Here is a 21515-nt window from a genome sequence, read left to right as displayed (position 1 = left end):
AACCCCTTTCGGGGGTCCCAAACCTCCTGAGTACCCCCTACCCCAGCAGCCCCTTCTGGGGGGTGAACAGCCCACCCGGGGGGGTCTCAGCTGGCCCTGCTGGGGCTCTCAGACCCCCCCAGCCCCTCGGTGTGACCCTGCGGGGGTCCCGGAGCGCCCCCAGCCCCTCCGGGGGTCCCGAATCCCCCGGGGGTCCCGGCCCCCATCCGGCCCATTGGTCCCGCCCACACACGAGACCACGCCCATGACTCCGTCCACATATGAATGGACCGCGCCTTCCATTCAATTCACCAATCGCAGGGCAGAATCCGCCCCGAAGCTCCACCCCCTTCGCCACACCCCTCAACCGTTCTGACCACGCCTTCGCCCCCGCCCGCCAATCGCGTGGCGGCTCTCCTGAAGCCCCGCCCCCCGCCGCGCCGCGCCGTGCGCACATCCGGCGCGCGGGGCGGGGGCCGGAAGCGGCGGGCGCGGCGGGGCTGGGCGGCGCCGGGAGCGGCGGAGCGGGAGCGGCCGGGGGTGAGCACCGGGCACGGCCTGGCTGGGGATCTGAGGGTGGGCGTGAACGGTACCGGCACCGGGCACGGCTCGGGCTGAAGATCCGAGGGTCCGTGGGTGGGAGTGAGCGGTACCGCACCGGGCACCGGGCATGGCCGGGTCTGAGCGCGAATCGGGACCGGGACACGGCCAGATCTGGGGGCGGTACCGGCGAGAGTGGGCGGGCACCGGGATCAGGACCGGGCACCGGCCGCAGGACCCGGCCCAGCCCCGGGAGCAGGACCGGCGAGCCGGGACCGGGGACCGCCGGACCGCGGCCGCTCCCGGGGCCGGTGGGCGATGCTGGGCCGGGCGGCGGGAGAAGCCCCGGCCCGGTTGATGGGGGTGGATCCCCCAAAGGCGGCAGTTTGGGGTTGATTTGGCACAGAACGGTGCGAACACCCCCGCGGGGCTCTCTCGGTTACCGGGGCTCACCGGGACGGGCAGGCGTGGCTGATCCGGTTTTTCCCCGTACCCTGCGGCGGGGATTTTTGTTCTCCCACCGCCCAGGCTTCCTCTCCATCCCTGGGTGGTTGTCAGTTCCTCCTCTGCATTGTGCGGGTGCCTGGGATGGGATCAATGTGTGATTCCAAAGCATTCCGTGCTGGCCAAAGGGAAAATGAGAATAATTCCAGGGTTGTTTGGCACATCCCGGGGTTCTGGAATCCCCCCAGGTGCCCTGAGAACCCGGGGATCCGTGGCATCAGGACACTGCTGTGTGTGCCTGTTCTGTTCCAGGGCCAGCCCTGTGTCCCTGGGATATTGCTGAGCTCTCTGAAAGCCAAAAATACCCCAAATTATTCATGCAGAGAGTTCAGCCAAGCAGCCCGTGCTGGGGCAGGCACGGGAGGGATGCTGAGCTGCTCCCAGGCTCAATACCCCCAGTTATCCATGCAGAGAGCTCAGCCCGTGCTGGAGCAGGCACGGGAGGATGCTGAGCTGCTCCCAGGCTCGGAATTCCTGATCTGGAGCTCCCTGCTGCACCCAGCCCTGCTCAGAGCCCACATCCTTGGTTACCTCCCTGGTGGATTCATCACCCTGGCAGGGAGAGGAAGTGAGAGGAGGGTGGCAGCTGAGGCTGGCAGGCACAAACCTCCTAATTCAGATGATTGTGCTGAAAAAGGAGCCTTTGCTCCAGTGCCGAGCTTTAACCCCCTCTTAACTTGTGAGTAAAACACCAAATAACATTTTCAATGGCTTCAGGAGGGTTTGTTGTATGGGAAAGCTGGAACAGGGGCCAGATGGATTTTTTTTTTTTTTTTTTTTTAAAGCACTCTTGGTTTTCTAAATAAAGTGGGTCTGAAATAGCAGGAGCAGCCAGCACGGGTTCTGGCGCAGTGTCAGCAAGTATTGTTGGACTCTAAACAGCTGAGATCTCTGTCCTGGCAGCTGCTGGGACCAGCAATAGCTGTCTTGTGTTCATGGCTGCTCCTGACCACTGGCTAAATTCAGGCTTTTGACTCCTGCCTCGCTTCAAATCATCCCTGCCTCGAGGAGCTGAACTGTTTAAAAAAGAAAAAAAAAATAAATTATTCTGGCTTTTGGCAGATATAAACGTTGGAAATCATCTGGTAGCTGATCCCCTGAGATATTCCAGTGTCAGCTCAGAAATAAACTGTGGTATGTTCCTAATTTAGTTGTCCCATCTTTATTTCTTTTGCCTGTAGAAACAGGAAGTAGCTGATGCAAATCTGGTGGTGCTGACAGCAGTGTGTCGGGCTCGGTGTGAGCACAAGCGTAGGTTTGACTTGCTTTGCCTATAAAACCAACATTTGTGTCTTCCAGAACGTCTAAGGAAGGGCTCAGGTTCATTTGCTGTCTCAGGCAAGGAAATGATTTCATTTTTTTGGTGTTTTTTTTGAGAATTTGCTCGCTCTGAGGCTGGGACCAGGCCAGCTCCTTCCCCAAACAGGGAGCTCCTCTTGCTGGGATGTGCAGGGTTTGGGCTAAATGATGTTTTTACCAATAAAATCCCTTTATTTTATTGCTCTGCTCAGCCTGTTTATGGCACAGCATGTCCCAGGCTGAGATGGGAATAAAGGGCAGTTGATGGATGAACAAATGTGCTGTGAAAAGGAATGGCCCCTCTGGCCCTGGGTGAAACTGTGTTTGCTGCTTCTGCTCCACTGCTAATCAGAGTTCAATTGAATTGGAATGAGATTTAAATCCTGTGTTGTTGTCCTGGAAGGGAGAGCTCATCCCAGCGCTGCACAGGGAGCTGGGAGGGTCTCCCTCATCCCTCTGGAGCACTGGGTGATGTGCACAGCAAAAATTACTCCTGGATGATTTGTAGAACAAAAAAAAAAATTGTTTTTGGATTTTGGATGGTCTGTGTGTCTCATCTTCCCCTTCAGAGAAGGGAAACGAGGTCTGATCATTTGCACTGAGACCTGTGAAGTTGATTTGTCACATTCTGTGGAATTATTTTACATTTACAGGCCAGTAGACAAAACACTGTCTAGGTGCAGTCGGGGCAGGTCCCCTGTGTGGTTGTTTTTATTTTCCTTGCTGAATGTTAATCTCTGATTTAGTTACAGCTCAATCGTTTTATTTCCCTCCGTGTGGGTATCCAGGCAGCAGAAATAACTTCATCCACAGGGCAAAGAGCACAGGGAGGGTGAGTCAGGAGGAGGGACTGACATCCAGGACTTTGGGTTGCCTGCACTTAGCTCTCATTTTGCTGCCAATTTACCAACTGACTTATCTTTTAAGTTGCCCTAATGCCACCCATTAAAAGGAAATTAAAATGAGTTCACCATCTGCCTGACAGCAGCAGGTTTGCCAAGCTGCTGTGGGGCACTAGGAGCTGATGGATAAACAAGGCAGGACTTGTCAAATGCAGGGAGAGGGAGCATGGGAGTGCCAAGGAACGCTGATTTTGGTGATTTTGGGGTGCTAATCCTACCCAGAGCTGAGGGATGTGCTCCTCCAGCAGCTTCCTTTGCTGCCAGGGGTAGGAAGCAGTTTTCCATCTGGATTTTCTGCCTGGTAATCCTGCTCAGAGCTGCACTTGGGGCAGTGGGGCTGATCAGATTAGAGCCTTGCTGGGGATCAGTGCTGCAGAGCTTTGTTTGAGTCAGTTTGATCTGAGTTTCAGTCAGGCTGGTTTTTAAGAGAGCTGATTTCAGCACAGGCTGCCCTGCTGTGTGGTCAGAAGGGGACTGGACTTTACAGCATTTTCAGATTGATTTGCTCAGGAGACCACAGCTATGTGCAGCCCCCAAAAACCTGTAATAAACAATAATAATTTGTGAAGTCAGTGAAGTCAGGTGCTTTGTTAAGTGTCAAATTTCCCCAGTTTTGCTGTCACAAAGGCAAAGCCAAGAGGTGCCAAGCAGAGGTGACAGTGGGATCTCGAACAAGACCATGGGGCAGAGCTTGAACAGATTTCTCCTCCAGAGCAGCTCTCTGGGTGACCAGGCCATGTAAAAGGCCATGATATGATTTAAATGTTGCAGCAGATGGAAGTGAAGCCCAGAGAACAGATTCTGGTTGTGCTTGCAGGATCCATGAGCAAATCAGTTTGGAGAGATCACTGTGGTGACATTTCCAGTGCTACTTTGCTCATGGATCCTGCAAGCACAACCAGAATCTGTTCTCTGGGCTTCACTTCCATCTGCTGCAACACTTAAATGCAGGACCCCCAAATATAATGAAAGATGCAGGGCTCCCAAATATAATGAAAGATGCAGGGCTCCCAAATATAATGAAAGATGCAGAGCTCACAGTTAAAGATGCAGAGCTCACAGTTAAAGATGCAGAGCTCACAATTAAAGATTCAGAGCTGTTCATTGCTCTGATGCTGCAGAGTTTCAGCGTCTCTGGACTCTTTTTTGCCGTGGATCTGGAAGCCATCCAGTGGGGTTTTGTGCACAGTGTGTCCCCTGGTTCAGCGTGGACAGAGGAGGAAGCTGCTCCTCTTCCTCCTCTCCCCTGCCCCCCGCAGCAGAGCTGCCTCTCCTGCTGCAAGCAGGCAGCAAAGGGGTGGAAAAAGGCCTTGTTTGTCTTGTGACATCAGTGCTGGGCTCGTGACTAATGCTGGATCTGCCCCACATCCTCTGGAAATGAGGTGAAAACCTGCACTTCTGAAGCAGCAGGGCTGAGAGGGCTTGTGAACAAAAGCAAAACTCCGAGTGAGAACTCGAGGTTTCCTCTCAGAGGGGAGCCAGTGTCAGCTCAGCTGAGTAAACCCTGCCTTCCTCCTGGAGCACTCTGGGGATGTTCTGGGAAGGATCCCCTCCTCCAGACAGGGCTTTGAGCTCCTGCAGGCTGCAGCAACCCCTTCAGAAGGGAGCTGTGTCCGGGCCACCGTAGTGATTCATGCTGTAAAATCTTTTTGATGAGTGCTGATAAGATAAAAATGCCCCAGTGACTTTGCTGCTCCCTCCCTGCATTCCCTGGCCATTACTGTGCAGGGAGCCTGACCTGTCTTGTTGCTCGGTGCAAAGCAGTAATTAATGGAAAGTTTATGTGACTTTTAAGACTTTTTCCAGATGACATGCAGCAAATGGCTTGCGTGCCTGGGCCTCTTTCCTGTGTGGTGGCTGCAGAGGAGGCTCTGCAGAGCTGCAGAGGAAGAACAGGGGCTGTTGTTGCAGAAACAGCTCTGCTGCCTCAGCTCGTGCAGCTGCTCCCTTGGCGTGTGCCAGGGTGGCTCAGGCTCTGATCCTGAGCTTACAGATGCTCCTGGGAGCAATTCAGGACTCCAGGAGGTCCTTGCAGATGCATTTGGAGACTCAAACCCGGTGGTTTTCACCAGGAGTGTGTGAGCTCCCAGCAGAGCAGTGACCGTGTGCTCACAGCTGGGACTTTGGCCAGGGGCTGACTGCAGTGAGAGCCTGGGCAGACCTTTGTGTGACTCAGTGGTGTCACTATGAGGTTAGATGGTGGGAGTTTCATGTCCTTACACATGGAAGGAGCCCTTAAAATGGAATAGAAACTATCAAGGAGCGAGTGTGGCAACAGCAAGAGGCTGTTGTGTAACCCAGCTGTCTGTGCTAATGTCAGGGTGCACTGCTGGCCCTCCTCAGGGTGCAGAGCTGGGCTGGAATGATTCTCCTGGAACTGGTAGAGCTTGTAGCAGCCAGCCATAAACCCTCAGTGGCACCTGGGGATGCAGTAATTGTGTCCTGTCCGTGCAGGTTGCGGACAGCAGCAGACATGGAGAGGCTGGTGGAGCGGCTGGAGAAGGCTGTGGAGCGCCTGGAGAACGTGTGCCAAGGCCCTGGCATGTGTGGAGATGCCTCTGCCAAAGGTGAGGCCCAGGGCACCTCCCAGGGCAGTGCAGAGCTGGCACAGGGCTCGCTCTGGGGGAGCCAGGCTGGAGGGGGCTGCCCCGTGGGGATAAAAACTCCGTGCCTGCAGCACTTCCTCAGCCTCCTGCAGGTTGGGGCTGTGGCAGCCTGTGGGGTGCTCCTGGTGATCTCTGTGCTCTGGTTTTTTCCACAGGAGTGGCTCAGTACGTGCAGGCTTTCGATGCCCTTCTGGCTGGGCCAGTGGCTGAGTACAGCAGGATCAGCAGAGAAGTTGGTGGGGATGTGCAGAAGCACGTAAGGACTCCTGTTCCCCCCCTGCTCCAGAGGTGCTGCCTCTCCTTAGGGCTGGAAGGGCCAAATTTGCTGTCAGGTCTGCATTCCTCTAACACTGTATCCCAGGACCTTTAGAATCCCTGAGGATTCAAAGCTGATGCCCAGATAACCTCCAGGTTGCCACCTACACACTCAGGGTGAATCAAACTTCTCCTGGAAATCCTGAAGTGCCTGGCTGTGTCCAGACCTCCTTTAGGAGGCCTGAAAGCTCCCCAGCCCTGAGCTGTGCAGCTCTGCTGAGGTTGCTCTGGGGATGGGTTCCTCCAGGAATGTGCTTTGGGCTCGGTGTGGCTGGTTCCTCCCAGCTGGGGTCATTTGTTCATGTGCCACAAGGGAACCTCCCTCCCGTTTGTGTCTGTCCTCAGGCTGAGATGGTCCATGCAGGCTTGATGAGCGAGAGGGCTCTTCTGGTGGTGGCATCTCAGCATCAGCAGCCAGCAGAGGTGAGTGTCCCCAGTCCTCCTCCAGTTCCTCTTTTGGCCCAGCTGTGGCAGAGTTCACGGGGGTCTGAGGATGAGGGAAGAGAGGAGGATGTGACTCCATGTTTCACAAGGCTGATTTATTATTTTATGATATATATTATATTAAAACTATACTAAAAGAATAGAAGAAAGGATTTCATCAGAAGGCTGGCTAAGAATAGAAAAAGAATGGAATGATAACAAAGGTTTGTGTCTCAGACAGAGTCTGAGCCAGCTGGGCTGTGATTTGCCATTAATTAGAAACAACCACATGAGCCCAATCCCAGATGCACCTGTTGCATTCCACAGCAGCAGATAACCATTGGTTACATTTTGTTCCTGAGGCCTCTCAGCTTCTCAGGAGAAAAAATCCTAAGGAAAGGATTTTTCAGAAAATATCATGGCTACAGCCCAGCTGTGACAGCCCAGGTTCCCCCAACACTCACAGCTGCCCCTGACCCTGAGGGCAGAGGTTTCTCATCAGGGATTTCCCACACTCTGAAGGCATGAACTGCTCTGGGTGCTCCCCAGTATTGGGCAGAACCCTGGGTGTTGGTTCTGGGAGCTGCAGAACTGGCATTTCCCATTTGTTACAGCAGCTGTGGAGCTGTCAGAGCAGCCCGGGGCTGTTCAGCTCCCAGCCTCTGTCTCCAGTTTCACCTGGCACCAGCTCTGCTCAATCAGTGCTCCCTGAGAAGCTGCAGACAGGAGCTTGTCTGAGCCAGGAGCCACCCTGGGATTTGTGTAGCTCCTGCTTTTCAATATGTGATGCTGCTCAGAGACTTTCAGGTATCAAACTCCTCCAGGAGCAGAGCAGACACTTGTCTCTGCTGAATGGCCTCTGAATAATGGCTGGGCTTTTAGGATTGATTTGTCCTTAGCAGGTAATTTAACACTTTACCCTGGGCTGCTGCTTCTCAGCAGGATGTGTGGCTGAGAATCTGATCCTGAATGCATTGGCTTTTCCCTGCTGAGAACTGTATTTTCCTGAGCAACAGGATCCCACCTTGCTTTTCTTTGCAGTTATTATCTCGCTCAGTCGTGGCTTCTACGGTTACATTGTGGGAGCTGGATTTCTGTGCTCCTTTCCTGTTCACTGCAAAATAGATCTGCATTTTTTCCCCCAAAATCAGCGTTGGAGGGTTGTTATGTTCCACCAGGCTTGCTGGGATGCAGCTCTGTGCAGCCTCTAGCCTGAGAACCTGCTGACAAATCCCAGGGACACGTTATTTAAATAAAGGATTATGAACAAAGAGCAGCCTTCATCTAGGGTAGCTCTTTGTGCAGGTTGTCTGGCAGGAGTCTAATTCTGGAGCAGCCAGTTTAAAATGCAAAATGTGTAGGAACTCTCAGTGCTTGTGCTGAAGAATTTCCCCATCCTGTGACTGGAATGTGCTGCTGGGCTGCAGCTTCTGAAAGTGTGGCCTGGCCAGCAGTGCTTGGGACCTCTCAGTTTTCATCTAAACAGAGATGAAAAAAGCAGCAAAAGCAGAAGCTGAGGTTTTGGAAGGCAAGTTTTGCCCAAATTTGTCTCTCTCTGCTGCCACCAGCAGGAGACTCTCCGGTGCTAAAGGAAGGGAAAGTTTCCTCAGAGGCATCTCTGGAAATGTGGAATTGGCTCTTTGCTGTGCTCTGACCCCAGAGCGCTTCTGGCACTTCCAGTCAGCATTCCAAGGGAACAGCACACAGGAACAAATTTTTACCATCCAAATACTGAAGGATTGACTCGAGAAATAACTGGAATCCTCAAATCTGGCTTGGTGGGGGTGACCTTAGGACTTGCTGGGTCTCTGGTTGTGGGTCAGGCTGTGGGTGCCAAACCTGCCCAGCACCCCTTTCTCTGAGGGTTCGTGGAGGAGAGGAAAAACCCTACAAACTGTGTTGGAACAAAGGAACCCAGGAAAGGCAAATGCTATTTCTGTCCTCGTTACTAACAAGCTTTGTCAGTGTCTCCTGGATTGAACATGAGTCACAGTTCTTGGCGTTCTCCCACGGCGCCGATCCGATGGGAGCAATGACTTCAGCCTGGAGGAGCTGGGCTGTGGGACCAAGGCTGGCTTGGACAGGGCCAGGCCTGGACAGGAGCTGCAGCAGTCACTGCTGCCAGTTGGAATCTTGTTCTGAGTCTCCATCAGCTCAGCTGCACAGCCATTCCAGAGCCGTGCTAATTAATCTCGTTAATTGTCGCTGTCCCTGTGTGTGGTTTGCAGAACGCCTTCTCAGAGCTCCTCAAGCCCATCTCGGAGCAGATCCAGGCTGTGCAGAACTTCAGGGAGAAGAACCGTGGCAGCAAACTCTTCAACCACTTGTCAGCAGTCAGTGAGAGCATCCCAGCCCTGGGCTGGGTGGCCATGGTGAGGACTCCTTGGGAAGGGCTTTTCCTCAGGCTGCTGGGGAGGTTCTGGTGGGCTGCTCAGGGCCAACGTGTTCTCCCTGCTCTAGGCTCCAAAGCCCGGTCCTTACGTGAAGGAGATGACTGATGCTGCCATGTTTTACACCAACAGGATCCTCAAGGAGTACAAGGATGTGTAAGTTCACCTTTTCAGCTGGGGCTGTGTGAGTGTTCACAGGGGTCTGAGGATGAGGGAAGAGAGGAGGATCTGACTCCATGTTTCAGAAGGCTGATTTATTATTTTATCATATATATTATATTAAAGCTGTACTAAAAGAATAGAAGAAAGGATTTCATCAGAAGGCTGGCTAAGAATAGAAAAAGAATGGAATGATAACAAAAGCTTGTGTCTCAGACAGAGAGTCTGAGCCAGCTGGGCTGTGATTGGCCATTAATTAGAAACAACCACATGAGCCCAATCCCAGATGCACCTGTTGCATTCCACAACAGCAGATAACCATTGGGTACATTTTGTTCCTGAGGCCTCTCAGCTTCTCAGGAGAAAAAATCCTAAGGAAAGGATTTTTCATGAAAGGTGTCTGTGACAGGGCTGCTCCAGCATCTGCCCACAGCTGCTTTCCTCAGCCTTTAATTCCTCCTCTTTGTGTTCTCAGAGATAAAAAACAAGTGGACTGGGTGAAAGCTTACCTGAGCATCTGGACAGAGCTGCAGGCCTACATCAAAGAGTTCCACACCACAGGGCTGACCTGGAGCAAAACAGTGAGTGCTGCTGCAGCAGGGAGGGCTCAGTGGGGCAGCAGCAGAGCCGGTGCCAGCTCCTTTCCTCTTCCCTGCTCTTCCAGGGTCCTGTGGCCACAGCAGGGGCTAAAGCAGCACCTGCCCCCCCGGCTGGGCTTGCACCCCCACCTCCAGGGCCTCCCCCTCCTCCTGCCCCCGCGAGCTCCAGCACAGACGACTCGGCCTCGCGCTCGGCGCTCTTCGCGCAGATCAACCGGGGAGAAGGGATCACCTCGGGTATGTGGGGGCTCAGGGAGGGAGGGACTGCTCTGCTGCTGCTCCTGCTGCTGCTGCTCCTTGTTTTCCTGCTGCCCCTCAATGCAGCTGCTTAAAAAGTGCACAAAATCCTACCTGGTCCCAGGCTGGGGCTGGCGCTTTCCCAGGGACAAATGTGTAGGGTAAATGTGGGGTAAATGTGGAGGGTAGCAGCCCTAGGAGGTTAATGAGGAGGAGGAAGATTATGAGGGATGTTAGAATTAGGTCTCATTTGTGTCCTTTTTGTCTAGGGGTATTATGAGTTGTTTTGTGACTAGGTTGATAAGCCATAGCTGAAGGGTTGAGAGTGGGTCAGTGATTCAGTTGTCTAGGGAGGGTAGTAAGAGAGCTGGCAATGTTACTGAGATGAGGATTGTCACCCTCATCTGGCAGGTGGAGCAAGGCATGAACTTCCAGCTGGAAACACCTGAGGCTGATCCCTTTGGTTGCCTGCATCTTTCTGGTACAAAAAGTGCAATTTGGCAGCTGTTGTTTGCACAGAATTTTCCCCTTTTTTGTGTTCCCTGGTGAGCACATCAGTTCAGGAGGTGCTGGGCTTGGGGCCTTTTCCAGCTGCAGAGTGGAAGAGCTGTGGCACACTCTGGTTCTGTGGTTCATGTTGTGTTCTTGTCAATATTGCAGCAGCATTTCCTGCTTCCTCCTTCCCTTCCTGTCACTCACACTTGGGCTCAACTTAGCCCCAGCCTCAGGAGTTTATTTGTGTTTCAACAAGAGTTTTCTTGGCTGGTGTAAGCTCTGATGCCTGGTGTTGGGGGAGCTGCATTCCTGGAGGGGAGCTGGCTCTCAGCTTTGCCTTCTCTTGCAGGCTTAAGGCACGTCTCAGATGACATGAAAACCCACAAGAATCCAGCCCTGAAGAACCAGGGGGGCCCTGTGAGAAGCGGCCCCAAACCTTTCACTGCTCCCAAACCAGCCTGTAATGCAAATCCCTCCCCCAAGGCACCTCCTTTGCTAGAATTAGAAGGCAAAAAGTGGAGAGTGGTGAGTGCCTGGTGCTGGCAGGAGTGGGTTGGAGGGATGGGAGCTTTGGAGAAGCAAAGGGGGCTCTTCTGGAGAACTTTCTCCTAAGAGACACCAGCCTGAAGGCACCTGTTTGTTTTTAAAGGGATTTTCATTGTTTAATTGCTCTGCATTCAGAAAATGAAGTGTGTTTCCCCTGCCTTTTCAGGAAAACCAGGAGAATGCCACCAACCTGGTCATCAGTGACACAGAACTGAAGCAGGTAGCATATGTTTTCAAGTGCACAAACAGTACACTCCAAATCAAAGGCAAGATCAACTCCATCACCCTGGGTGAGTGGGGAGAGCCCTGAGAGCTGCTCCTGCCTGCTGCTGTGTGTGCAGGAGCTGGAGCCTCCAAAACCTCCGTGCCCTGATCTGCTTTTCTTTGCAGACAACTGCAAGAAGCTGGGTCTGGTGTTTGATGACGTGGTGGGCATTGTGGAGATCATCAACAGCAGGGATGTTAAAGTTCAGGTGAGTGCCCTGTGCTCTCTCCTGGCTCTGGAGCAGTTGCATTTCCTGACCAGGAGTGTGCAGCTGTGGAGAATACCCATGGAACACCATCTGTCCCTTGGGAAAGGGCTGAAATTTGTGTCTTTGAGCTGTTTCAGGGTTGGGTAAGAGCTGAGGCTCTGTGAGGTAGGGAGCACATTTGGCTGCCAAAGCAGGAGGCCAGCAGCAGGTTTTATTCCAGTTTAGCTTGGGCATCTGATTTGAGATGGTCAGTTTGCCCAGTGCTGGCTCAGGTTTTGTTCTAAAGAGATCAGAACAAGAAATTGGGGAAAATTACAAACAAAAACTTTGGATTTTTGCTAAAGGAGGGAATATTTGAATCCTGTGCGATCGTCACGGGGAGGGCTTGGACTCAAACCTCTCGCCTTGAAAGAAAACACCCCAAAAATGCTGTGGCTGTCTAGTTTAGGCTAATTCTTCTCTGGCCCTGCCAGGTCATGGGTAAAGTGCCAACGATTTCCATCAACAAGACAGATGGGTGCCACGTGTACCTGAGCAAGAGCTCCCTCGACTGCGAGATCGTCAGTGCCAAGTCCTCGGAGATGAACGTGCTCATCCCCACCGAGGGGGGGGACTTTGTAAGTGCAGTCCTGGGGAAAGTGGAAAACTTTGTAAATGCTGCTTTGGAATCCTCCTGCAGCCCTGCTGGGGCTGGGGGATGCAGGAGTTGTGTCTTGACAAAGCCCTGCAGGGAGTGTTGGTTACAGCGGGGGGAAGTTTGTGGAGTTTGGAGGTTGTGAATGATGATCTGAGTTGTAAAAATAGCAAAAAACATCTGTAAATAAGATTGTTGTTGGTTTGTGAGAGCTGCTTCTTCCTCAGGATCTCCTAGGGGCAGAACAGGCACCAGTGGTGGTACAGAGGTAACAGCACAAAGCTGAGAAAAGAAATGCCTGAAGCAGTGGGAGGAGTGGTTACTAATGTCAGCCATAAACTGATTTTTGACAACAGTTCTTTGTTTTTACCCTCCAGACTGAATTCCCTGTCCCAGAACAGTTCAAGACAGTGTGGAACGGTCAGAAGTTGGTTACCACTGTGACAGAAATTGCTGGCTAAGCCGAAAAGCTCCAAGGCTCACACCCTCCCCTGGCCCTGCTGTGGGACAAATCTGCTTTCAGATGATTCTCTTAGATTTCTTGTACCTTTCTGCTCTCAAACTGCTTCTCTTCTACCCGAGAGACACAGCTGCCTGCCATCACTGAGGTTCCTCTGCCTGGGGCTTGGGGTAGGTGGTGGTTGTCACCTCTCTCAGCAGGAAGGTTCTTTTTCTCTGCCCTTGTCCCATCTAACTGCACCAATCGATCAGAGTCTCGGTGAACTTCACAGCCAGTCCTGGCAGTTGGCTTCCAGAGTATTGTTTTTGTATTGCCTTTAAGCAAAACTGTTCCATGTGAGAGGAATGTTGTCCCCTTTTTTAACAAGTGACAGTGTCTGTCAGAGGCCACAGCACCCAGCTGTCCTGGGAAGCTGCTGCAGGCTGCTCCCTCCAGCTCTCTGGAGCAGCTGCTGGCACCACAGGACATGGGAACGGTTTTGTCGGACCAAAGGCTGAGGACCTGGGCCAATTCCAGCCTGATTTCTCTTCCATCATTCCCACTAGCTCAGTGCATTCCTGATTGTGCCATGACAGGAGGCTTTCATGCCCCAGTGCCACAGGAAGGCTGCAGTTGGTGCCACCATGGCCACCCAGCAGCCTGGCTGGTAGCTTGGAGCTGAGCACCTCTCATTCCATGAGCTCTCCACCTTCACAAGGCAACCTTTGCCCCAGGGCTTCCTTCCTGGAGCAGCTGAGCTCAGGTTCAGTCTGCCAGGATGGTTTTTCTCAAGCTGTGCCCTTCCCCAGAGGAAGGAGCTCCTCCATTCCAGGTCAGCAGTGCAGAGCTGTAAATACCAGAGTTGGATCAAGTCGGTTCATCACTCTCATCTGCAATCAGCCCCCTCTGAGTCCTCCCCCTTTTATGCCCTCCTCTTGCTTGGCTCTTTATTTTGGTGGAAGCTTGTAGCCTCAGTTCCAGGGCCCTGGAGCAGAGGGATGGATCACACAGTACTGTACTGACCCACAAAGGGAGCTGCACGTGCTTTGACCTTCATTTTTCCAACGCCTCGGGTGGCATAAGCATATCTGAAATGCATTTCTTCTGTAAAGTGTCAATGTTCTTTTTCTCTAGTACAAAACTTAAAAAAACAAAAAAAAAGGAAGAATTATGCAATTTTTTTTTTATTTTGAAACTGTCCTGTGACTTGTACTTGTCTTCTCCTGAGGCTTGTGAAAAAACCTTTCTTATGTACTTAAGATTATACAGAAGATAGAATAAAGTTAATGCCAACTTGCTCATTACTGTGGCTCTTGTCTCATTTTTGGGGGCACAAGTGAGCTCAGGCAGGACAAGTTCCCCCTCTCTGCCTGACCCTGCCTTGATTCCTTGGAATATTCCCAGAATTTCCTCAGCTCCCTCCAAACACAGTCAGCAGTTGTCCAAGCTTTTATTTAGTTGGTTAGATGGCAACTTCTTTATTGATTTCCGTTGTACAAAAGAACATAAACCAAGCCATTAGTTGAAAACTGTTCAAGCTGTTAATACTGCTGAATTCTAAACCCTTTTTTTTTTCCCAGAAACCCCTAAATTTGGCCTTTTCCCCTCTGCTGAAGCAGGGGCTGTGACATGATTGCCCTGCCTACAGCCATGAGAGCCTTGCACCAGTGAGCTGGGTTAATACTGCCAGGGTGCCCTGCAGGAACTGGGGGTGGAGAGCAGCTCTGAGCACTGGGGTGGATTCACCAGGCCTGGGGCCGAGTCAGGGCAAGGCTCAGCCCAGCTGGGAGTGCAATTCCAGCCTGGCAAAGCCCCCTGAGCCAAAGCCCCTCGTGTTCCCCTCCCCAAGTCCCTGCAGGCCTGGGTGCACTGAGTGCTGTGCACAGTGGCTGGTGTTGGTTACAGTGAAAGCCCTGCCCAGGGAGCTTCACTGCAGGAAGGGGAGGATGGTGCTGTCAAACCACTCTTCTGAGAAGTGCAGGTGATCCCCCTGCACCCCCAGGAACACCAACTTCCCTGCTTTGTCCATCTCCTGCAGCCCCAGGCGATCCTGTGGGGAGAAGGGGGAGATTCCACCTCTGCTCTCCTCCTCGTGGAGGGAGAAAAGGGATTCCAGGGATTCTTGGAGCAAAGCTTGGAACAGGAGCAGAGCTCATGAGGCACTGAGGGGGACCCTGGGCCAGGCAGGAACCTCCAGTGTCATTCCCTGGGTCCCAGCAGTGCCAGGAATGGCTGCAGGGAAATGTCCCCCCAAACAAGCAGCTCCTGGCAGGGGAGGCAAGGCCCCAGGAGTGCCAGGAGCAGGGCTGAGGGACCCCAGGGACAGGAAAGGGGACACAGCAGAAGCCCCCAGCCCCCAGCACTCACTCACCTCTTTGTACAGTGAGGTCTCCTGCAGTGGGATGGTCTCCTTGGCTTGGCCACTTTTGTAAAACCCAAACCACTGCATTAAAATGGATAAAAAATGAAGGAAGAGCTGCTGAAGGGTTCCCAGGAGCCAAGCAGGCTTCCAGGACAGTGTCAGGCCTGTGCTTGTGCCCAGCCTGCCCCTCTGCCACCAAAGGACAAACCAGAGCCAGGGAAGCCCCAAGAGCTGCCCTGCCTTCCTCACCTCAGAGATTGGAGGGTCCACCATGGTATCATTGAGGAATTTCACCATCACAAACTTCTTCAGAGCCATCAGGTTTTTCTTGTAGGTCTCGTTGATGCCCTGGATGGAAGCAGGAGAGCACATCCAAGCCACTGGAGAGCCCAGAGAGAGGGGAACTCCTCAGCTGGAGCCTTCCCAGGCTGCTGCTCACAGGGCAGAGTGTCCTTACCCTCTCCTGGTTGATGTCAGCCAGGAAAATGCTGTTTTTCCTGTATTCCTCCTCCTTCAGTGGGTCATGCCAATACTCTGCTTGCACCAAGCTGCAGAGGGGACAAAGCAAAGCTCAGCCTGGAAAGGCAGAGCTGCTCCTGAGCCTGGCCTGCCCTGGGGTGTTGTAGTGTGTTTTTGTTTTTATTTGGCATGTTCACTGTTTAATTTGTACTTTTGCAATCCCTCTGTATTTTCCTCCCCCTGTCTTTAGAGTGGCACAGACCTGCTCTGGTTATTCAGTTTAGTTATTTAGTTATTCAGTTTAGTTTTTTTGTTTGTTACCTCCCTACTCCCTGCCAAGTTTCAAACCCCCTCCTCCTGCCCCTTTCCCCAGAACCTTTCTTACTCTCCCTCAGTGTTGTATCCTTCCAAACCCCATTAGTTTACTTAAGCTGTTCTCCTCCCTTGCAATCCTTCATTGGTTTCCACATTGTATTCCCTGCCTTGTGTTCCACCCCTAGCTAGAGATTTTATCCTCCCCTGAGACCTCCCCCTGTTTATAAACTGTTGTTTGCCCTCAAACTATGGATGCCTCAACTAGGTATGCCTCAACTAAACCCCAGCCCCTGATTTTTTATCATGCTCCCTTCATGACTCATTTTCTCTTTAATTATCTGACCCAAACCTCTGTCATTGGTATCAATAAATCCCCCCTCCAGCAAACCACCCATTGCTCCAAGCACTGCCCCCTGAACCTGACCATGAACTTAAGCTTCTTTGACTGATTTTCAAGCCCATCCTTTCTAGGAATCCCACAAATTCTCATCTCAATAACATTCCCAGCTCCCTTACTACCCTCCCTAGACAACTGATTAATTACAGTCACACACATCTTTTATGGAAAATCCTTTCCTGTGGATTTTGCCTCCTGAGAAGCTGAGAGGCCTCGGGAACACAATGTAACCAATGGTTATCTGCTGCTGTGGGATGCAACAGGTGCATCTGGGATTGGGCTCATGTGGTTGTTTGTAATTAATGGCCAATCACAGCCCAGCTGGCTCAGACAGAGAGTCCAAGACAGAGCCTTTGTTATCATTCTTTCCTATTCTATTTTTAGCCAGCCTTCTGATGAAATCCTTTCTTCTATTCTTTTAGTATAGTTTCAATATAATATATATGATAAAATAATAAATCAAGCCTTCTGAAACATGGAGTCAACATTCTCATCTCTTCCCTCATCCTCAGACCCCTGTGAGCACCATCACAACTAACCCTGACTCTCAACCCTCCAGTATGATTTATCAACCTAGTCACAACACAGTTAATAATACCCCTAGACAAAAAAGTGTTGTCCTCAGTTTGGGGCCTGGGATCCTGGACTCGGGGAGTTTTACCATTAAATAAAGTCAAATAAAGTCAAATAAAGTTCCCCCAGTTCCCCCCCAGGCCCGTGCTGCTGCCTTTTGTTTCTGTGCTGAACCTCCACTGGCAGCTGGGAGCCTGTGGAGCCCCAGAGGGGGAAGATTGGCAATACTGGGGATGTACTGGGAGCCTGTGGAGCTCCAGAGGGGAAGATTGGTGATACTGGGGATGTACTGGGAGCCTGTGGAGCCCCAGAGGGGAAGATTGGTGATACTGGGGATGTACTGGGAGCCTGTGGAGCTCCAGAGGGGAAGATTGGTGATACTGGGGATGTACTGGGAGCCTGTGGAGCTCCAGAGGGGAAGATTGGTGATACTGGGGATGTACTGGGAGCCTGTGGAGCTCCAGGGAGGGAAGATTGGCAGTACTGGGGATGTACTGGGAGCCTGTGGAGCTCCAGAGGGGAAGATTGGCAATACTGGGGATGTACTGGGAGCCTGTGGAGCTCCAGGGAGGGAAGATTGGCAATACTGGGGATGTACTGGGAGCCTGTGGAGCTCCAGAGGGGGAAGATTGGCAATACTGGGGATGTACTGGGAGCCTGTGGAGCTCCAGAGGGGGAAGATTGGCAATACTGGGGATGTACTGGGAGCCTGTGGAGCTCCAGAGGGGAAGATTGGCAATACTGGGGATGTACTGGGAGCCTGTGGAGCTCCAGAGGGGAAGATTGGTGATACTGGGGATGTACTGGGAGCCTGTGGAGCTCCAGAGGGGAAGATTGGTGATACTGGGGATGTACTGGGAGCCTGTGGAGCTCCAGAGGGGAAGATTGGTGATACTGGGGATGTACTGGGAGCCTGTGGAGCTCCAGGGAGGGAAGATTGGCAATACTGGGGATGTACTGGGAGCCTGTGGAGCTCCAGAGGGGAAGATTGGCAGTACTGGGGATGTACTGGGAGCCTGTGGAGCTCCAGAGGGGGAAGATTGGTGATACTGGGGATGTACTGGGAGCCTGTGGAGCTCCAGAGGGGAAGATTGGCAGTACTGGGGATGTACTCACTGCTCCTGCACTGCCTTGCTGTAGGCCCCCAGGTCCAGGGTTTTGCGGATCCAGTCGCAGAGGTGGGAGCTCTCCCCAGGGCAGCGAGGGAATCCATAAACGCCTGGGCAGGACAGAGCCCAGTCACCAACCTGGGGCCCTGCATCCCTCCTGCTGCACCAGAACCTCCTCTTGCACAGCAGGAGCAGAGTTACCCAGGTAATCAGGCAGATTTTAGCCCTGCAAGCTCTCAGACAGCCCCTCCTGCCCCAGAGCTGTGGCACAGATAAGGGATGGCGGGGATGGAGGGATCCTCCCTCTCCACTACACACAAACAACTCCAGGAGCTGTGGGATTCTCAGGGCAGAGTATCTGAAATTCATTGCCAAACACTCTTAACTCCCCACTCCTTTAGTTCCTTTTCACAGCTCCCTTTCCTTGGGGCTTTGGCCTTTCAGGATGGTGATTGTAAAATACCCTCGTGACCCAGGAGGTTCAGCTTCACAACTGGAGAATTTTCACAATTTCTGTAGCAATTTCCCACAAAATAACTCATCCCAAGAGCTCCCAAGGTGTGTAAGAATCCTACCCAGGCAGAGAAGCCAGCTGCTGACAGAGCAGAGCTTTCCATTGCCAATTAAGCAAGATCAAGATAATGAAATCAGCAAACACTAATTGGGCCAAACACATCACCAGATCCAGCCAGGAACAAAGGGACAATTTAATCGGTGAGAAAGTGATCAGAGTTTAGGGAAGAGCCCCAAAAGGTGCCCAGGAGCTGTGCCAGGGGGCAGACACTACCTTGGTGCTGTCCTCCAATGGAGATGAGGCTGAGCATGGCAGGAGCAGGGCACCTCTGGGCCACAGCCCTCCTGTGGGGAAAGAGCAAAGAGCTGAGCTGAGCCTGCCCAGGAGCTGAGAATTCACAAAATCACAGAATCACTGGGTTGGAAAAGACCTCAAAGATCATCGAGTCCAACCCAGCCCAAACCCCTCAACCAAACCCTGGCACCCAGTGCCACATCCAGGCTTTGTTAAACACCCCCAGGGATGGTGACTCCACCACCTCCCTGGGCAGAACATTCCAGAACTTTACCACCATTTGTGTAAAAATAATTTTCCTGGTATCCAACCTGTATTTCCCCTGGTGTAGCTTGAGCCTGTGTCCTCTGATTGTGGCAGTTATTCTGTGCAGGTTCTGTGTGGGCTTGGCCACTGGTGCAACACTTGCCAAGGGATTTAACCCTGCTTGGAAGAGCAGGAAAACACAACCTGCCCCCTTGGAGCACTCCTGCCTTCAGGAATTTAACATTTTGTGTCTGTTGAGCACTTCTGAAAGGTCACAAATGAGGATTTGAACCCCCCAGAGCCCCTGAGCTGGAGCAGAGTGCAGACTTACAGGAATTGGCCTCCCTGGGAGAAGCCCATGGCGTTGTAGCCTCGCTGGAGCTGGGGGTCCTGGGCCAGCTGCCTGCACACCTCGCTCACCTGCTCGTTGACATTCATGAAGAAGCTGTTCTCCATGTCCTGGGGATCAGAGCAGGGTGCAGCATTTGTACCTTGGCTGTGGCTGCTCTAAGCTCTGCAAACACATCACTGACATTTGTGGTTTACCAAGAGGACCTGAGCTTTGACAGGGACAGAAGTGAAATTCCTGTTCTGAGGCTTCTCTTTACCTCCACTTCCCTTCCCCTTCCTGCTCTGGTTGGCAGAACTGTCTCACATGGGGAATTGACATTTCCCCAAACTTCTCAACTTGAATCGCTTCAGGTTTTGTTCATATCAATATAAAAATTAAAAATCAAACTTCTCCAGAACCCAGAAAACCACCTACACCCCACATTACCCTGAGAAACTATTTAAAGAAATTCCACAGCACTACAAAAACCTGTCAAAACCCATGAAGGTGCAGCAGTGGGTGATTGATTACACTGAAATAAATAAATGTTTGCAGATGGAGAAGCATGACCAGGGATAAATCCCTGCCTCAGCACAGCCTCCACCCCACGCACTACCTGCACTGGTTGAGTGTGCTAATCACTGGATTTGCATATTAATCCAATTTAGGTCAGGGATTTGTTTTCCCCCAGTGCTTTTCTGCAGGCATTAGCTGGACTTTATCGGGTTCTACCTGTCAAAGCTGTTTACCTCAGCGAGAACAGAAAATTGGCCGGGAAGCAGGGCAGGAATCCCGGTGGAATCCTGTTAGAAGCACGAGCTGCAGCGGCTCAGCCCCACCCCGCCCGCAGCCCCGCGGGTGACACGCGGCTCACCTGGATCAGGGTGCTCCCGATCTTGAGCGACAGGACGTAAATCCCCGGGATTTTTTTCTCCACCAGTTTTTTGATGTAGCCCATGCTCACCGGATTGCAGCAGCTGTCTCCTGCCAGAGAGAACACCGAGATGCGTCACCACGCCACGGCCGCGGGCCTCACCTCACCTCCACAGACACACCGCCAGCCCCGCTGCCACGGCAGCGGGAGGGGCAGCACCTCCCGGTCCCCGCCGAGACCGGCGGTCCGGAGGAAGGGGACACCGGAGCGAGCGCCCCTCGGTCCTGCCCGGTTCTCAGCCCAGCCCCGCCGCCCCCGCGGCCCTGGCGGAGGGTTCCGGCTCACCCATGCCGTGCCAGATCACCAGGGGCGCGGCGGCGGCCGCGGGGCCCGGGCACAGCCCGAGCAGCGCCAGCACCGGCACCGCCACCCTGAGCGCCGCCATCTTGGCTCGTCACATGACCCGCCGGCGGCAATGGGAGGGGCGGGGTCTGGGGGCGGGACCAATCAGGGGCGTGGATCGCAAACGGGGCGTGGTCTGGCGGTGGGGGCGTGGCCCGAGGCTCCACAGAGCCGAGGGTTCGAGTCCCGCCGGTCCCGATCGCGCCCAGAAATCCTGAATTTGCCCAAATTTGCGGCCGCATCCCGCTGCCCCCGGGACACGCAGCCGGGAAACCCACGAGGCCGCTGCTTACGTGCTGCCCACGTGGCACTGCATCCTCTGTGCCCTGCCGTGCGTTGGGAATGGGCTGGGCACACCCTGGCTGGTTTCCTCTCGCAGCGGCGGCACTCGGCTCTGCAGCCGCCGGGAAGTTTTTCTCAGCACCCAGGGAGGAGAAGCCTTCATCGGCCAGCCAGCCCTTCCAGCACACTGCTGTAAAGCACTTCCCGTTTCCTCCCGGGGGATGCTGCTCCCAGCCCCTCCCTGGTGCCTTGGCTGCGGTCCCGCGGTTGTTTTGGTCCTTCTCAAGTGGCCTTGGCAATAATCAGCGTGCCAGGGGCAGGCATCAACACCAAACACGTGGATATCGCACATCTCTGCCCTCTCTGGCTCTGTGTCCTTCCATTTTCCTGTCCCACGAGCAATTCCTGCAGTCCCTCTGCAATTCCTGCTCTCCCCTTTCTTCTGCTGGCATTGGAAGTTAAGGGGTGAAATAAAGCCTTAAAATCCCCCCCCATTCCGGCAGGTACATTGCTCAGCGCCCCAGGCAGCGTTCCTGCAGTGAGGGAAGGGACAGGAAGCACCCACTCCTCTCCCTCCCTGTGACAGTTTTCTCCCTGTCTCGCTCAGGAAGTCTCTGCTCTCTCTCTCTGTCCTGCTGGGACTCACAAACTCCTTTGGCACAGTGGCAGGAGCAGTGCTGCCCTGCAGCTGGATTTCTCATCAGCCAGGTGAAAACTTGGGGCCAGAAACCAGCAGCACAACCCTGGATAAACCCAAACCTGCTCTCAGCAATGAAAGAAGAAAATTCCTTTCTTTGCAGAGAATCAAGACACGGAG

The 21515-nt window shown here is 53.1% G+C and overlaps 2 protein-coding genes across 2 annotated transcripts; one reads left to right on the top strand and one right to left on the bottom strand.

Annotated features, from left to right (window-relative positions):
• The first annotated feature begins 381 nt into the window (after positions 1–381).
• Positions 382–13844, top strand: CAP1 (cyclase associated actin cytoskeleton regulatory protein 1). The gene is made up of 13 exons (XM_071453351.1): positions 382–519; positions 5679–5791; positions 5986–6086; positions 6491–6568; positions 8797–8940; positions 9029–9114; positions 9593–9698; positions 9782–9953; positions 10798–10973; positions 11161–11284; positions 11385–11467; positions 11941–12084; positions 12479–13844. The coding sequence occupies exons 2-13, from the start codon at positions 5698–5700 to the stop codon at positions 12560–12562; spliced, it is 1392 nt and encodes a 463-aa protein (XP_071309452.1). The 5' UTR covers positions 382–519; positions 5679–5697; the 3' UTR covers positions 12563–13844.
• Positions 13845–13974: 130 nt separating this feature from the next.
• Positions 13975–20516, bottom strand: PPT1 (palmitoyl-protein thioesterase 1). Its single transcript, XM_071453353.1, has 9 exons — positions 20360–20516; positions 20015–20124; positions 19141–19268; positions 18543–18613; positions 17763–17865; positions 15360–15450; positions 15152–15250; positions 14912–14983; positions 13975–14590 (listed from the first exon to the last, which is right to left on the bottom strand). Exons 1-9 carry the CDS (start codon positions 20457–20459, stop codon positions 14468–14470), a joined length of 897 nt encoding a protein of 298 aa, XP_071309454.1. The 5' UTR covers positions 20460–20516; the 3' UTR covers positions 13975–14467.
• Positions 20517–21515: the final 999 nt, after the last annotated feature.

This window comes from Agelaius tricolor, unplaced genomic scaffold (assembly GCF_023055355.1).
Source record: "Agelaius tricolor isolate 1412-34295 unplaced genomic scaffold, bAgeTri1.0.p SCAF_36, whole genome shotgun sequence".
In the NCBI taxonomy this organism is placed as follows: Eukaryota; Metazoa; Chordata; class Aves; order Passeriformes; family Icteridae; genus Agelaius; species Agelaius tricolor.
Note: the sequence above shows the minus strand (reverse complement) of the source record. Positions and strands in the feature narration are given on the sequence as shown.

Bases quoted from the DNA above. Each gene is read 5' to 3' on its own strand.
- PPT1 (XM_071453353.1), bottom strand. From the start codon at position 20,459: ATGGCGGCGCTCAGGGTGGCGGTGCCGGTGCTGGCGCTGCTCGGGCTG. The intron at 15,451-17,762 runs GTGAGTACATCC...TCCCCTCTGCAG, and splicing joins AGCAAGGCAGTGCAGGAGCA to CTTGGTGCAAGCAGAGTATT. The intron at 14,591-14,911 runs GTGAGTGAGTGC...TTCTCCCCACAG, and splicing joins AGACCTCACTGTACAAAGAG to GATCGCCTGGGGCTGCAGGA.
- CAP1 (XM_071453351.1), top strand. From the start codon at position 5,698: ATGGAGAGGCTGGTGGAGCGGCTGGAGAAGGCTGTGGAGCGCCTGGAG. The intron at 6,087-6,490 runs GTAAGGACTCCT...GTCTGTCCTCAG, and splicing joins GTGGGGATGTGCAGAAGCAC to GCTGAGATGGTCCATGCAGG. The intron at 11,468-11,940 runs GTGAGTGCCCTG...TGGCCCTGCCAG, and splicing joins GCAGGGATGTTAAAGTTCAG to GTCATGGGTAAAGTGCCAAC.